General features: G+C 38.9%; 1 protein-coding gene across 18 annotated transcripts in view; it reads left to right on the top strand.

Annotated features, from left to right (window-relative positions):
* PATJ (PATJ crumbs cell polarity complex component) overlaps positions 1-14,971 on the top strand; it is a 345,994-nt gene that overhangs the window by 304,911 nt on the left and 26,112 nt on the right. For 17 of the 18 annotated variants that reach the window (XM_082453175.1, XM_082453166.1, XM_082453174.1 and 14 more), the window contains 7 exons: positions 433-626; positions 3,199-3,346; positions 4,455-4,541; positions 7,953-8,067; positions 8,815-8,852; positions 11,942-12,064; positions 12,812-12,916. In XM_082453175.1, the coding sequence (XP_082309301.1) occupies positions 433-626; positions 3,199-3,346; positions 4,455-4,541; positions 7,953-8,067; positions 8,815-8,852; positions 11,942-12,064; positions 12,812-12,916 (810 nt within the window). Of the gene's footprint in view, positions 1-432; positions 627-1,806; positions 3,177-3,198; positions 3,347-4,454; positions 4,542-7,952; positions 8,068-8,814; positions 8,853-11,941; positions 12,065-12,811; positions 12,917-14,971 lie in introns of those variants that run through there. The other variant, XM_082453167.1, reaches the window with a different exon arrangement.

The following is a 14,971-nucleotide window of genomic DNA, read 5'->3' as shown; positions in this document are numbered from 1 at the left end:
GTCCCTCATTTCCTTCTGGCCTGTTCTGAAGTAGTCATGATGTTAGCAATTAAGAGTGAGGATGTCAAATTCAATCAGCAAACTGAGTCCAAAAAATGCTGACCAAATACTAATGTTTATTTCCCCTTTGACCTCAATTAAATGAGCCAGGTAGTCCCTGCTGTCTCATGTTGAGTTCACAGTAAAGTTCACAGCCACCTAAAATTGCATTATCATGTATACTAACCCACCCTCTATGCTCATTTGGGGTGGGGGAGTGTAAGGATTACGTCCTTTGTATCTGAAGCAGCTATGACTGCTAGTGGTCACACCCTGTGTGCTTTGGGAATGGCTGGACATTTCTGGAGGTTTTTCACTGGTTGGGTCATGGAGCTCCCCCAGACAGAGAGGCCTCTGCTGTCAGCAGCCCGTCTTGGATGCCCATCGTTCCAGGTTAATGGGATTGACCTGCGGAGCGCCAGCCACGAAGAAGCCATCACAGCCCTGAGGCAGACCCCCCAGAAGGTGCGACTGGTGGTATATAGAGACGAGGCGCACTACAGAGATGAGGAGAACTTAGAGATTTTCCCCGTGGATCTGCAGAAGAAGGCTGGCCGAGGACTGGGCCTGAGCATCGTTGGGAAGCGGTAAGGAAACTCTGTGAAGGTCAGGATTGATTGGCCTCGTTCCTTCAGAGTTTTAAGGGCTAAAGCCTATAAACACTGAAAGATAAAGCTTAGTGTAAACTAATGATATGATTTCTAAAATTAACATTTTTATGAATACTTGAATGAGATAGGTCATGTTTCTGAGCAAGATCTTAGCCCAAAAATGTGTCATATAAAGATAGAACTCTAAGCCCAGTTGACCCAGACTGTTCAGACTTTTATCCCCATGGAGAGTAAGAACAGAGTTTCCAAGGTTCTTTCAACTTGGAGTCACTTAGATCTGAGGCTTGCAGGGGTTAATTAAAGCAACCACACCCAAGAAACAGCTGATATCAAGAAAGAGATTTATATATACAATGTTGGGTTAGGAAAATTGCTTTGCCATAGATTACCATGTTAATTTCATACTCAGTTAACTTAGACTAGTTGAGTAGTTCCTGAGACTAGCTGAGTTGACATAGTCGATAGACATAGATTCTTCATGACTATAGTTTTCTATTAAGACAGATGTCCCCAAAATAATAGCTTGCAGCAAAAATGTAGGTAGATCCTCGTGGCTAGGCTACTCTTTTGAAATCTATGCTGCTTACCCGTGTGATAGGAATTGCAGTAATTACTCCAGAATAATATTAACAGGTTAGAGAAGTAAGTAAAATTTTGAAACTGCAATTCTAGCTTCCACAGTTTACTGGCTTTAGATATCTAGTGTGCATTTATTCCAACAGGTCTGCAGGATTTTCATGTGACACCCCAATATAGCCTTAAATGGCATCAAACATATTCTTAGGAAGAATTGAAGTTGGTTTTATATATATTGTGTCATGTGCCCTCACAGACCTCTGATGACTAGCCTAGTGGTTTTTTTCCAGCAGTCCAAGCTGTTATTAAGATACTAGCTACCATTTTTGAGCACTGATTTTTGCGCCACGTACTGTGCTCTCATGATCTCTTTTTTACTTCAACACCATAAAACCATCAATTTGGAAATGCATTACGAAACAAAGGAGCTGAGACTCATATTTCTAAGCAAACTAAGTGGACATCTGGGTACAGAGCAGCTGACAGAGCCCATGTTGAAGTTTGCTTTCTTGCTGTGATGCATACACGTGCCTGGAGAGATTCCATTTAGAGTAATGGTTTTTCCTTTATTGTCTCATAGTGGATTGATGAAATAATCTTCATACAACACCAGCATTTTAGATTGAGTTTGTAAGGAACATTTATATTCCTTAGCACAAAAGGTTTCATTATAAAAGATAAGATGTAGGGACTTTCCTGGTGGCACAGTGGTTAAGAATCTGCCTGATAATGCAGGGAACACAGGTTCAAGCCCTGGTCCGGGAAGATCCCACATGCCGTGGCCCGTGTGCCACAACTACTGAGTCCGCGTTCTAGAGCCTGCGAGCCACAACTACTGAGCCCGCATGCCAAAACTACTGAAGCCTGTGTGCTTATAACCTGAGCTCCGCAACAAGAGAAGCCACTGCAATGAGAAGCCCGCGCACCGCAATGAAGAGTAGCCCCCGCTCACCGCAACTAGAGAAAGCCCGCGCGCAGCAACGAAGACCCAACGCAGCCAAAAATAATAAATAAATAAAATAAAAAAACAAAAACCCATCTGAGCTAGAATGAGTTCATCTTTAAAAAAAAAAAAAAAAGATAAGATGTATAAGCTCTCAAAATTCACAATTCTTTGCCTAGCAATTCCACGACTAGGAATTTATCCTAATGATATGCTTGTAGATATGTTATTCACTGCACATAGTTTGCAGTAGCTAAAGAATGGAAATAACCTATTGATATATGTCCACCAATAGTTTACTAATAAATGAAATTAAGGAACATTCATAGAATAGTATGTAGCCATAGAAAGAAAACATTGAGGAAGCTCCAAGTGCTAATAAAGACCAGTTGCCAAGGTATTAAGTGAAAAAACAAAGTTAAAGAAAACAGAACTGAGGGAAAAAAGGAGTGTATGTGCATGTATATCCATTTACAAGCATGTGTACTATACCCACATGCATTTGCTTACGTATACACAGAATATCTCTTGGAGATACCCAAGAAATGAGTAACATTGGTTACCTCTGAGAGGGAAACTTGGGGACAGGGGAACAGAGGAGAGAGGTGAACTCCCCCCCCCTTTTTAACCTCTTGAATTTTGAGACATTTATTTATTCATCAAATGAATAAACATAATTAAAACCTTAAAGTAATGAAGGCAGGGAAAGAGAGGGAGAATGAGAAAAAAACTAGAAGTAGATCATATGATAATAATTGAGCTGATCTCTAAGGAAATAACCTGTACGTTTTAATAGTACTTAATTCTACTTGTTAAAGTGAATTTCCATTTTATTTCACTAAAATTATCCTCTTGCAAAAATTATGCCCTTGGGCCAATGAAAGTGAATATTACAGGCAGCGTAAATAGGTATAAACTATTTAAAGGACAAGCACTCTGAGGTTTATCATTTGGGAAGAATATCAGTAATCTCAGATTTAATATAGAAATATTAGGTTGTGCCATTACACTGCTTTATGGTATTCACAGAAATGGAAGTGGAGTGTTTATTTCTGACATCGTGAAAGGTGGAGCCGCAGACCTTGATGGGAGATTGATTCAGGGAGACCAGATCTTATCTGTGAATGGGGAGGACATGAGAAGTGCCTCCCAGGAAACAGTGGCCACTGTCCTCAAGGTGAGTCCCTAGCTGCTTTCTGCGTGGCTGGTATAACTCAAGTCCAATGGGAACAGTTCTAATCTGGCTTGTTTATAAAATGTGTTGAATTTTATGCTGATTGTAGTTTCTTACTAGAGACCTAATATCTGATTATTTTAACCAATCAGGAATAGCTCTAAAAGAAAGCTATTATACTGAATAACAGGATTGAAGGGAACCCTGTTTGGGGATTTAAGCTAGTTTTTCATACTTGTGAGAATTCCGAGTATCCTCAATTGTCCTCTAAATGCATTTGATGGGACAGGTTCTCCTGGAGCCACAAAATGTATCCTCCTCCCTCTTGGGCTATATTAACATGAATTCATCAAATCCAGCGTTTATTGCTTGAAGGAACATTAAAGATTGTGAAAGACCAAGTCCTTCATCTCACAGTGAAGTCTGAGAAAGTAGAATGGCATGCCCAAGATCGCAGAGCTGCGCTTGAGGGGTTTTCCTGCCACCCAAGCTCTCTCTCACTGAAGTTGCCGGGAGGCTAAGGCTCAAGGTTCCCTTCCAAGTGTCTCTGCCACATGGACCCTACCTCCCTTGGAAGAAACTGGTTAATAAAAATCCTTGTAAATTGCCATTCAGCTATAACCAGGTGTATCTTATTCTGTTTCACAGATACTATAGCTGTAGGAGCTTTTGCAAAGATAAATGAATTTTATTTTAAAATCCTGCTTTCCTAAAATAGTCAACTATCAGTTATTACTCAAGAGAGGACTTGTATTAGATTACCTCTGTGTTTGATTTTTCTGTCCTCCTTTTTACCACTTTTTCTTAATCATTTCACTGCTTGCAAATACTTTCATCAGAAGGGAAAAGGAAGAGAAAGGAGGTGAATTGAAATGTAATCCTTTTAATGTGTTTAAAGAAGTCGCAAAATCATGAGATGAATAGCATTGAGTTGATAAATTTTTGTGACCTTGTGTGATTTTTTTTGATAACTGAATTTCCTTTCTACCTTCAGCCTTCATCAGCCATTTACAATTCTTGGCTGCAGAGAGATGAATGGAGGCACTGCCATGAGAATTTAGAACACAAATCCTACTGTTTTTCACCTGTGTTCTTTTCTTGTCTTCCCAAGTGTGCACAGGGGCTTGTGCAGCTAGAGATTGGAAGACTCCGAGCTGGTTCCTGGACCTCCTCGAGGAAGACATCACAGAACAGTCAGGTTGTTGATGGCTTCCCGTTAGACTGGCTCACCTGTCCCAATTGAGAGAAAGTTCCCCATTTCATAAATGATTGTTTGGAAATAATGTGTAATATACAGCATATTCACAACACCAAGTTCGGTGTACTTTAATGTGTTTGAAATAGAAAGTGAAAGGTGGGATGGGAATTCATTAATCCCTAGATTTTTCTCTCCTTTATTGCCTGCAAATGTTTTCTTAGAACCCCTTTTCTCTCCCACTATTAGTTCTATATTGCCTAGGCATTGCATGTACACAGCTGTGTTTATTTAAAAAAGAAAGAAGTAACATCTGGTGGCAATTTGACCCTCATTAGCACAACATTGTTCTATTCATTCAATTAAATAGTGCTATAAAGTTAACTTGTGAATAGCCACTCACACATGCTGAGAGCAATTAATGGTATATTCCTGGGAGAGCAAAGTGGGGGGGGTGGTTCTCCTGTGGGAGGGAGGCCTTAGTGGGTGATATTTTGTGGGTTAGCAAACATCTCATGTTTATTTGCAAGGCTGATGTAAGTGCCACTTTTTTTTCAACAAAGTATATTTCACTGTATTTTTTTTTTTTTTTTCATTGTAATGGCTGACAAAATCACAACGGTAGACAATATGTTAAGTCCCATTTGGTACATAATGTAACTATAGAAACTTACATGGGACCCCCAATCCCTTTTGTGGGTTATTAGATGGGCCTTTGTTTTGAGGTTAAAAGCATGACTTTCGGTCTCCTTCCTAATTTCCTTAAAGCCTCTCCAAGACCTTTGTTTAGATGATGTTCTGATTTTATGGTTAGCACACAGGTGCTTCTGGAATTAAGTTAGCTGCCCCTTTTGCCTCACTGGTGTTAGAAAATGAGTGAAGAAAAAACAACATTGTTCAGATAGGATCACAGATTAGCTGGCTTGTCTTAGATAATCATCAGAGCAATCAAACCCAATAAACATCATGTTAAGTTTGGAACTTTTTTTTTTTTTTGCATTTCTGGTTTATGTATCATGTGTACTAAGAGACAGTGGTGCAGTAGGATTCTAGAGGTCAATAGTTGGTGAGGACCCTGACCAGACTTGTATCAAAAGTGGGAACTTGAGATGCAAAATAGTTGTCTCGGCTTCTTCCTTAATGGAAGACTCAACTTGAGTGATTTCATTGAAGCCCTATTGTACATAGAGGTTAGAATGCAGAATGAACAATACTGGAGATGAAATTTTTCTTCTTGGAGAGTATAGGAGGGCAACACAGCAGGGGTTCAATTGGGTCTCACTCCAAAAGGAGTTTGATAGATTGAAAAGAGAGAAAAGGTATCCCAGACAGAGGGTGTAGCATAGGCAAAGGCACAAAGGGGTACAAGGAATTCCAGTGTTTTCAGAAAATTTTGGACTGACAGGTGAGGTGGTAGGTAGAACTGGATTTCTGTCCTTGAGGAATGTATATGTGCATCTTAGTGGTGAATAAAGTTTACACTCAGGTTAAATACAAAGCTAACGCATTTAGAGGCTCTATTATTAAAGGTCAAAAACCCACCATGACCATTTATCTGTTATGTAAATGTGAGCTGTCATATTTCAGAAACCTGGGACGAAGTATCAAATACTTTTCTTTAACCTCTTCGCACAGAATTTTAATTTCAGAGGGTAGAAGTTTAATTCAATTTTAAGCAAAACAGAAAATATATTTTATCCTTACTTTGTCCTTAAAATTATGACCTAGATGATATGAGAGTCTGTACTGTTATGTAGCTAATGGGAAGAAGGCTTGTAGCAGGCTGTGAAAAGGAAGTGTCCTCCATCTTCAAGAATTGAATATCAACCCATGACCCAGATGGAGAAAAAGAGGAACCCATTCCCAAACATTTCCCCTCCAAACCTTTTTAAAGCAGTCAGGACTCTCTAGGGGCACAGATTTCCTTCTGGGCAATTATAAGACAGGGAGGCAGATGCCTCCTTTTGAGGGTCTAGGAGAACTTTAACTCGTTGACTTGGCCTAGAGAAAGTGGGTTCATTAAGAGAGCTCTTCTAGCCATGGGGCTACCAAGCCTCTTTTTAAAAAAATTGTTCTCCTACCAACCAGGAAAGAGTATCTTTACTCTGCAGAGGAAAATGTATAATGGTAAAAACACTTGAGAAATCTTTTCCTCAGATAACTGAGGGAGCACTGCCAGGCAAAGTTCGTATTTCTGAAGGCCTTGACAAACACAATGTTCTGAGATTTTGTTTAGGCAAAGGTTATAATATGCTGTACTTCCTCATTTCTGAGTAGTTATCTATTATAGCACCATTGATTTAAATCATATCCTTTCAGGAAAAATATAAAAACACTCCTTTATATATATATCCATTGTGAAGTGTACTGATGTCTGTAACTTACTCTGAAATGAATTTTTTTTTAAAGGCAAATTGAGTGATGAATAGATATGTAACAAAAAATATATAGTAAAATATTAATTGTGGAATCTAGGTGGTGTGTCTACTGTATCATTCAACTTTTCTGTATATTTGAAATTTTTCATATTTAAGGAATGTTAAAACATTAAACAACTTTCATCATACTAAGGAAATGGATCAAATTATAATTTGTCAGGTAATAATTATGGTCTTAGGTTTACCTCAAAATTTTGAGGCAGTTAAAGCATAACCGTGAGAATTCGATAGAAAAAGTTCTTTATTTGTTAGTGGTGTCATTGTTTTCTGCATTGGAAAGATCCTTCACTGTGCATATGATTTTCATTGCATATGATTTTCATTGAATAGCCACTAGCCAAACATGACTATACATTATCTAAATTTATTTAAATAAATGTTAGATTTATTTTAAAAAGACAGTAATGGAGGTATAGCAGATTGAGCTGAATTATTACCAACTCTAGGAAAATCTTTGAGGAAAAAAAAATTTTAATATTCCTAAAATAACATATTCCCCTGATATTTACTGCTTTTTCTTACAGTTGAGGGTTCTATTTGATCAAGTTCCCATAAATCTAGATTTTATTATATTTGTTTTAGCAAAATAGATCAGTAATTTAGATAAAAAGAAAATAAATGTTGCCTGTAGTCCCAAATGACACTTAGTGGCATTAACTGATCATATGTAAACACTGTGTAACAGGCTAGGAAAATGTTTCTGATTTCACGTGGAACACAAAGAGCTGAAATTACTGCACGTTTTCTACCTTGACGATTGAAACCACATATAAAAAAAGCACATATAACGGAGAAAGCAGTGGAGCAAATGTTAAATGGGATTGTTTAGGGTGATAAGAGAGGGAGTGTGAGTAATTTTTGTCTTCTTTTCTGGCCTCCACGGAATTTTCTATTACATGGTTAGGGCTACTTCAGTAAGTAAAATAGTAATAAGAAGTATGAATTTCTAAGACTGACCACTGAGTTTCCTTTTCAGCCGAGTCAGCACAGCACCCACAGCGGCCTTCATCCTTCCCTTGCTCCTGTTATCACCAGCCTGCAAAACCTGGTCGGCACAAAAAGAGCTTTGGATCCTTCCCCAAAAAACTCAGGTATTACTTGAGACACACCCTCAGCAAAACGATCCCTGTTACCCAATTAAAAAAAATTTTTTTTTAATTTTTTATTGGAGTATAGTTGATTTACAATGTTGTGTTAGTTTCAGGTGTACAGCAAAAATATTTTTAAATCTTTGAACATGGCCACATAAGCCCCAAGCTTTCTGAAAGTCCTGTTCTAAAGGAAGGAAAGCCATAGAGATTCATTTTTGGAATGTGCCTTTAACTTTACACATGAAAAAGAGAAAAGCAGAAATCTAAAGTACTTCATAAAGTAAAACCATTTCCAAAGAGAAAATTTAAAAATTACAGGTCCCTCGAGGAAGGTCAGAAGTGCATATCCCATCATGGGTGGGGTGGGGAAGGCATCTTTTTAAGCCTTTCCTTGGGTAAGATTATCTTTGATTAAGGCGGAAAAATGTTCAGTGAAACAAAAGTGGCTCACTCTCCAAGCCATTTAATCACCATATCCCAGGCAGCGGCTGCTACAGGCCCTCAGCTTTTGTCAGACCAAATGATTATGGCCACATCTATCTCAAACAGAGAGGACTTGTTTAAAATAGAGGACATATCCCCTGATTGATGTCGCCAGTTTGAATTTTGAGAAAGGGTATAATGCCTGCTTGCCTCAGTATTCTCTCCTGAAAGACCTAGAAAATGATACCATTTTCATGGGAAAATATTATATCCTAAATATATTGTCTCTTACTTTTAAAAAGTTAATTTGTTGCTTCTTCATAGGCACGGATGTGGGACTAAGGACCATTGAGATAATCAGGGTAAGTCAGTTATTTTGCTTTTTTTCTAATTTGTGTTGCATAATATGTACATCTTTCCCTCAATACAATATATTGGATTGTTAGTGTGTTCTTTTAAGTTACTGAAGGCAATATATGGTCTATGTAACACAAGCAGACTTAGGAAAGTATAGTAAAGCACATACATGACCACTGTGAACTTTTTGGTGCACCACATTCACTTCATTTTGTGCACTGTGTTTAAATTTTAAAAAACAAAAAATGGTATCATATTAGACATACTCTTGCAGCTTGTCATTTTACTTTAAAGCATGGACTTTTAGCCGTGTGAATAACTATTTTTTGACAGCAGATGGTATGATTTTTGTCAGTTACATAGTATTCCATTGTATGAATGTGCTGTAATTTTTCTTAACCAATGTCCTCTTATTAAACAATTAGCATATTTCTCAACTTTTGCCATCTTTTATAGCAAAATGTCTTTGTATTTTCTTTTTGGATCATATCATGGGTGATTTCTTTAGAATTAATTCTTAGAAATGAAATTGTTGAGTCAAAATCCACACTTGTTTAAAGGCTTTTATATATAATGCCAAATTGCCCTCCTGAGAAGATTGTGTAAAATGCGTTTCAGTTCATAAAGTTGTCAAATCCTGATTTTCAGATTCCTGAAAATCCTGTGCGATTTTTCAGACTCCGGTGTGATATCCAGAATATTGGCAAGCAGTTTTATTTTGCTTATTCTTACCATTAAATTTGGGATTCAAGAAATAGTGAAAAAATTATGACCTTGTTGTAATCATGGATCAACTTCAGTAAAGTGATATCCAGCTTAACTTAGTTCTCTGGACTCAATTATAGTTGTGTTTAAAGACACTCTACCATTATTAGCTCTATGACCTTTGTCAAGTTACTTAACCTCAATTTGCTTATCTGTAGATTGGGGGTGATAACCCTTACCTCACAAGGTAAATCTTGTTGTGTGGATTAAATGAGGTGTAATGCATACAGTATACTTAGCATAGTACCTAGTTCATCATGAGTGTCCAGGAATTCATTATTATTAACTACAGCTTTGACTAAATCTGCCTTATTTGTTCCCAGTATCTTTCCACCAGAGCGGCAACTCAAATGTTCCTCGGATTGGGAAGTTAAATGTACCAACATGTGCATAATTAAGGATAAGTTAAGGAAACATCACAATGGATTTGAACAAAGCCAAATTATTCCATAAATTTCTCCTCATTCCACGATTTATAACATATCATTTTATGTTTCCTTAGTCATTTCAGCTGCTTGTTTTTACAGGCTTTTATAAAAAGGCCTGCTCCTACCCACCCTGTTCTCCCACATATGATCCGAGCAGAAACTTCATAATGAAACGCATCTTACCATTTGCATGTAGGGTTTTACTCCTGATGCATTCAGAAAATAGAAGCTAGACACAAACACTTTGGAAAACAGAATATTAAAGTTGTTGTCATTTTGTTCTTTTTCCTTTGTCCAACTTTATCAAGGTCAAATTGAAACACACTAACCTGTGTATATTTTTAAGTGATCAGGTAAAACTGCAGAAGCCTTGCAACCCTATAGGTCCCTTTTCTGCAACCACTCCCCTAGCATTTATGTCATTGTTGTCATATGTTTACATCTACATAAATTGAGAACCCCACCAGACAGTGGTGTCATCTTGGCTTTAAACTGTCCTGCATATTTGAAAAAACTTAACAAGAAATTGATCACATTTTACTGGTTCTCTGTATGTTGAGTAACTTAGGGGTTCTTCCCAGCCCTGGTGAATGTTATGCTGTGTAGACTCTGAGGAATGCTGGTGTTTATGTTTTAGCAGGCATCCACCCAGTTAGGCTCAGACTGCAAGTTATGTCACCTTTTGTAAGTGGTGGTTCAAAACTCAGTTCGGTTCCCGAGTGTGGGTCTGTCCCTCATATGCGTGGCTTAGACTGAGCCTGAGAATTCTGTGGATTCACTCACAGAGGGACAGGATCCCCTTCTCCGACTCTCTCTACTCTAGTTTTCTTCCTTCATTCTCCAGCCATCAGGGCTCCTTTTCCTGGTTCCTCTGACCAGAAAGATGGGAGTTAACATCAAAGTTTTAGCAGTTTGCCCCACCTTTACAGCTCCTTGACTGGGTCTTGTCTTCAGGACAAAGCTGCCAGGAAAACAACTGGGAGATACACCCTCTGCTGTCGTTTCTCCAAGTTTTGGCTCTCCACCACAATTTCTTTGAGTGTCATTACTTTTCAGAAGTCTCAGGTAGTTGTACTTTAAATTTTGACAAGAGGTCTTCATTTTCATCAGTGGGAGAAAGATGCTATAGAGTGTGTATGCCACCATGCTGAAACTGGAACTTGTCATTTATTCTTTTAGTGATTTTTAAAATATTAACCCTGGGATATAAATGTGGGGGAAACCTGCACAAAGGCCAGAATCTCTTCACCAGGGTTGGAGTGAACAAACTGCCTCATCTCATAATCTCAGAGAACATTTTCGGTCGCATGTTACTTCTCTCTCCAAACTCTGTAGTCACTACAGTGGGTGTCCTCAAAGATCCTTTGTTCTAGCACAGTCCTGCAGCTCTTTCAGAGCCAAGCGTGTTTGTTCACACCCAGAAGAGCATGAGATGTGCAGTAATTTAATTGTAAACACCATATGAGGACATACTTGCCAAGTCTGCATCAAAATTGGCCACTAAACTGAGCAGTAGCATAGGGTTTTTTTCTTTGTTTTTTTTGTTTTTACTCCTCCTGTTGCCTTTTACTGAGCCCTTTCTGTGGGCCAGGACTGCACTATATCACCTCATTTAATCCTCAGATCAACACTGTGAGGTAGGTGGTTTTCTTCCCACTTTATGCGTAGGGATGGAAGCTCTAAGAGGTTAAGGAACTTCTTTAGGACCCCCAGCTTATTAAGTACTGCAGCTAATTAAGAGCTGAAACACTGGCCTTTCTGACTTCAAAGGCGCTATGGTTAACTCCTATGTTACCCTAGCCTCCTGCATCACGGAGGGATTTTATTCAACAGCTATCTGGGGACAGTCAGGTTGTGGCTCTTTGTTAAACATATAAGTCTTGTTTTCCTTCTTTTTTTAGGAGCTCAGTGATGCCCTTGGAATCAGTATTGCTGGAGGAAGAGGAAGTCCCTTAGGAGATATCCCAATATTTATTGCCATGATTCAGGCCAGCGGTGTGGCCGCACGTACACAGAAGCTTAAAGTAAACAAAGGGGATGGTGAAGTGCTCTCAGCATGTAATGCGGTGGGTGGGAGAGGACATGGCAGCCAGGGGCACTGTGTTTAAAACTGGAATTCCAGCAGCCATCAGAGACCTACACTGAGGGCAAAATGCATTGGAGAAAGTTTATACCTGAAATTCATTATGTCCCTGAACATATAAAAATAGTATCGTTTGTGTCAAAGCTTCTCAATGAAAGAAGAAATTGCAGCTCATTTGCAAAGCCTCCCATATCATTTTTAGCACCTCATTCCACCCAAAATTGATTTTCACTTGAGAGATTTGACCTTAGACTCTTCCTTCCACCAAAAGAATCAACATCCTTATGAATTTTTTTCCCCCATTGCTCCTTAATCTTAACTTAGGTAGAAAAAATAAAGCAGAAAACATTTGGCTTCCTCAATAGAGCTTTATTGAACTGGTAATTTGTACACCCCACTATTACTGGCAAATGGATGTATGCAACACTACCATTACCAAGGTACAAAAGTGGCCTGCTGGGCCTTTTAATAATCAAATCTGACCCCTTTCTTGTTTCTCTGATTGGTCTGTATTTGGGGAAAGCCATAAAAATTCCTCATGCTTCTGGAACATGCATACACAATAGAGACACAGAATCTTCACAATAGCCACAAATGGGAAATATGACTTACAAAGAATTTTAAGCATTCTTCTCAAATTTAATTTTTCTTAATGATAGTGATTTTTCTCACACTTTTGTACCTCCAGGTTGGAGATCGGATTGTCAGCATTAATGGGCAACCTTTGGATGGGCTGTCTCATGCGGACGTGGTTAATCTGCTAAAGAACGCCTACGGGCGCATTATCCTGCAGGTATTGCGATCAATGGAACTCGCAGCTGCGAGAGGCAGATAAGTGGTGTGCAAAAAAGATTGAGCGTCTCTGGCAGGAGGCATCACCGCCCAGCAGGGTGCCTGCTGATGTGAATTATGAAGGTTGAAAGCAAGAAATTATTATTTGTATTCAGAAATTCTTTAATGCCACCCATACAGGCAGTGAACATGATTATATGAAAGCGTAACAAGGGGAGAAAAATTACCCTTTGCTTCACATGATAAATCAACAAGGCTTTTAGCTTCTGGCGTTCTTTTGTAAATCAAAGTTTGCAAGGAATAGAAAATGATTTCTTTTCTTATGCCCCAAAACTGTGTCTGAACTGCCCAAGTGCTGTTTCTTCCACTCCTTTTAAAGGAAGGGAAAAGTAACAATGCTCTTTCTCCTGTAGCATAAATGATTGCCAACACTGCTAAGTGCTCACCGCATAGTAGTCATCAACTAAGGCAGACAATCATATTTCAGCTGTGGTCCCCAAGAGTATTGTCCAGAGGCACAGGGAAATATACCAGGAAGTAAAAACGAGGTGTGCTGTTAATCACCCCTGCTTCGATTTCAGCACTTTGAATATCTCTGAGATTGATACCGTGTAGTGAGTGAGAGGCAGCGTACTGGCAGCAAGTTTTGTTAATGAGTTCCCCCCAAAATGTATGATTATAATCACCATACTTCTGCAGGGGTAGTATTAAATGGTTTATAGGTAAAAAGAATAAAATCCACCATTTAGTATCTCAGAGAGAGGGCAAGCCAGCCCCTCCAATCATTCTAGCCTTTAAATAATCAGTTCGAATTGAAACACCATAACTTTGGGGAGAACCAATTTGTGGTGCTTAACTCTCACATCTCAAAGGTCTAAGTCCAAAGTGCCGAAACAGACATTTTAAAAAAAGTCAGTGGCTTTCAGTACATAGGAAAGGAATCGTAAAGTACTGCCAGTGGTTTCAAGGGAGTTTATGTGATAGGCAACATATTATTCAATGATCTGGGTCCCCAGGTTTCTGTTGAACACAGACAGAAACCCTGTGTGGACTGGCTGTAGAGTCGGCTTCCTTTGTCCTCATCCTCAGGGGTTACCTCTCATCCCACCTTCCACTGCTCCGTCATCCTCAGAACCTGCAAATCCTTGCTTTTTCTTGTTTGCAGCCCTTGCTCTTCCTTCGAGTTATGCTGACCCCTAGAGACCGTACAAGTGCAACTCTTCAATCGCAGAGCTGTGGCCCATTAGTTATACGGAATTTTACCAGGAAGTTATCAAATGATAACTATGTCAAGCAAAAAAAAGTGTTTCCCTTAGCAGAATCTAGTATTATTAACATTTTTATATACCAATATAATTTGTTCAGCTCCACCTTCTTCACAAAGAAATGAGAAGACTCGGTGTAAAAGTGTAACATTACGTAAAGTACTTTAAGTGGAAATGAACTCATGCTCTCCCATGAAGAATTAACCCTTCATTCAGCCAAATTTGCCACTATTAACATACTTTTGAAGGGATTCCTTATTTTTCCTATTTCTGCATTTTAAGAAAATGACTTTTGGTTTCAGAATGTTCTCTTGTGTTAATCACATTAGTTGGTGGTGGTATTTTGTAACAGGTGCTGTTAAAAGCTTAATGGAATCCTTTGGGATTTTGACAGTTGTGATCTACACAACGCTGGGTATGGAGCACATGTGCTCTCAAAGGCTTTAAACACAGAACTCAGGAAATTCTTACGCCCTGCATCAGACGCCTTTCAGTTGCATAGTCGTATTCACTTTAATTAAAACAATGTGCATGGAATGGTACCGGCAATACAATTATCACAGCTGACTTGTCAGTAGGTAATCATTTTTATTATCAGGTGAGCCAGCCCATTGTCAGAGTAATAGAGAAGGTCAGATAGTTGTGTCTGATGACGTGGAAAAGACTTATTGTCGGTGCAGCATGGGAAGTGGTCAGCAAGTGCTGATGGCACAGGGAAGATTAGGTCTGGGTCAGTGGACTGGAGGGTGCAGAAGGGGAAGAGAGTGGAGGAGACAACTTCTGGAAGCTTC

This window comes from Balaenoptera physalus (assembly GCF_965194825.1).
Source record: "Balaenoptera physalus genome assembly, chromosome: 1".
NCBI lineage: Eukaryota > Metazoa > Chordata > Mammalia > Artiodactyla > Balaenopteridae > Balaenoptera > Balaenoptera physalus.
Note: the sequence above shows the minus strand (reverse complement) of the source record. Positions and strands in the feature narration are given on the sequence as shown.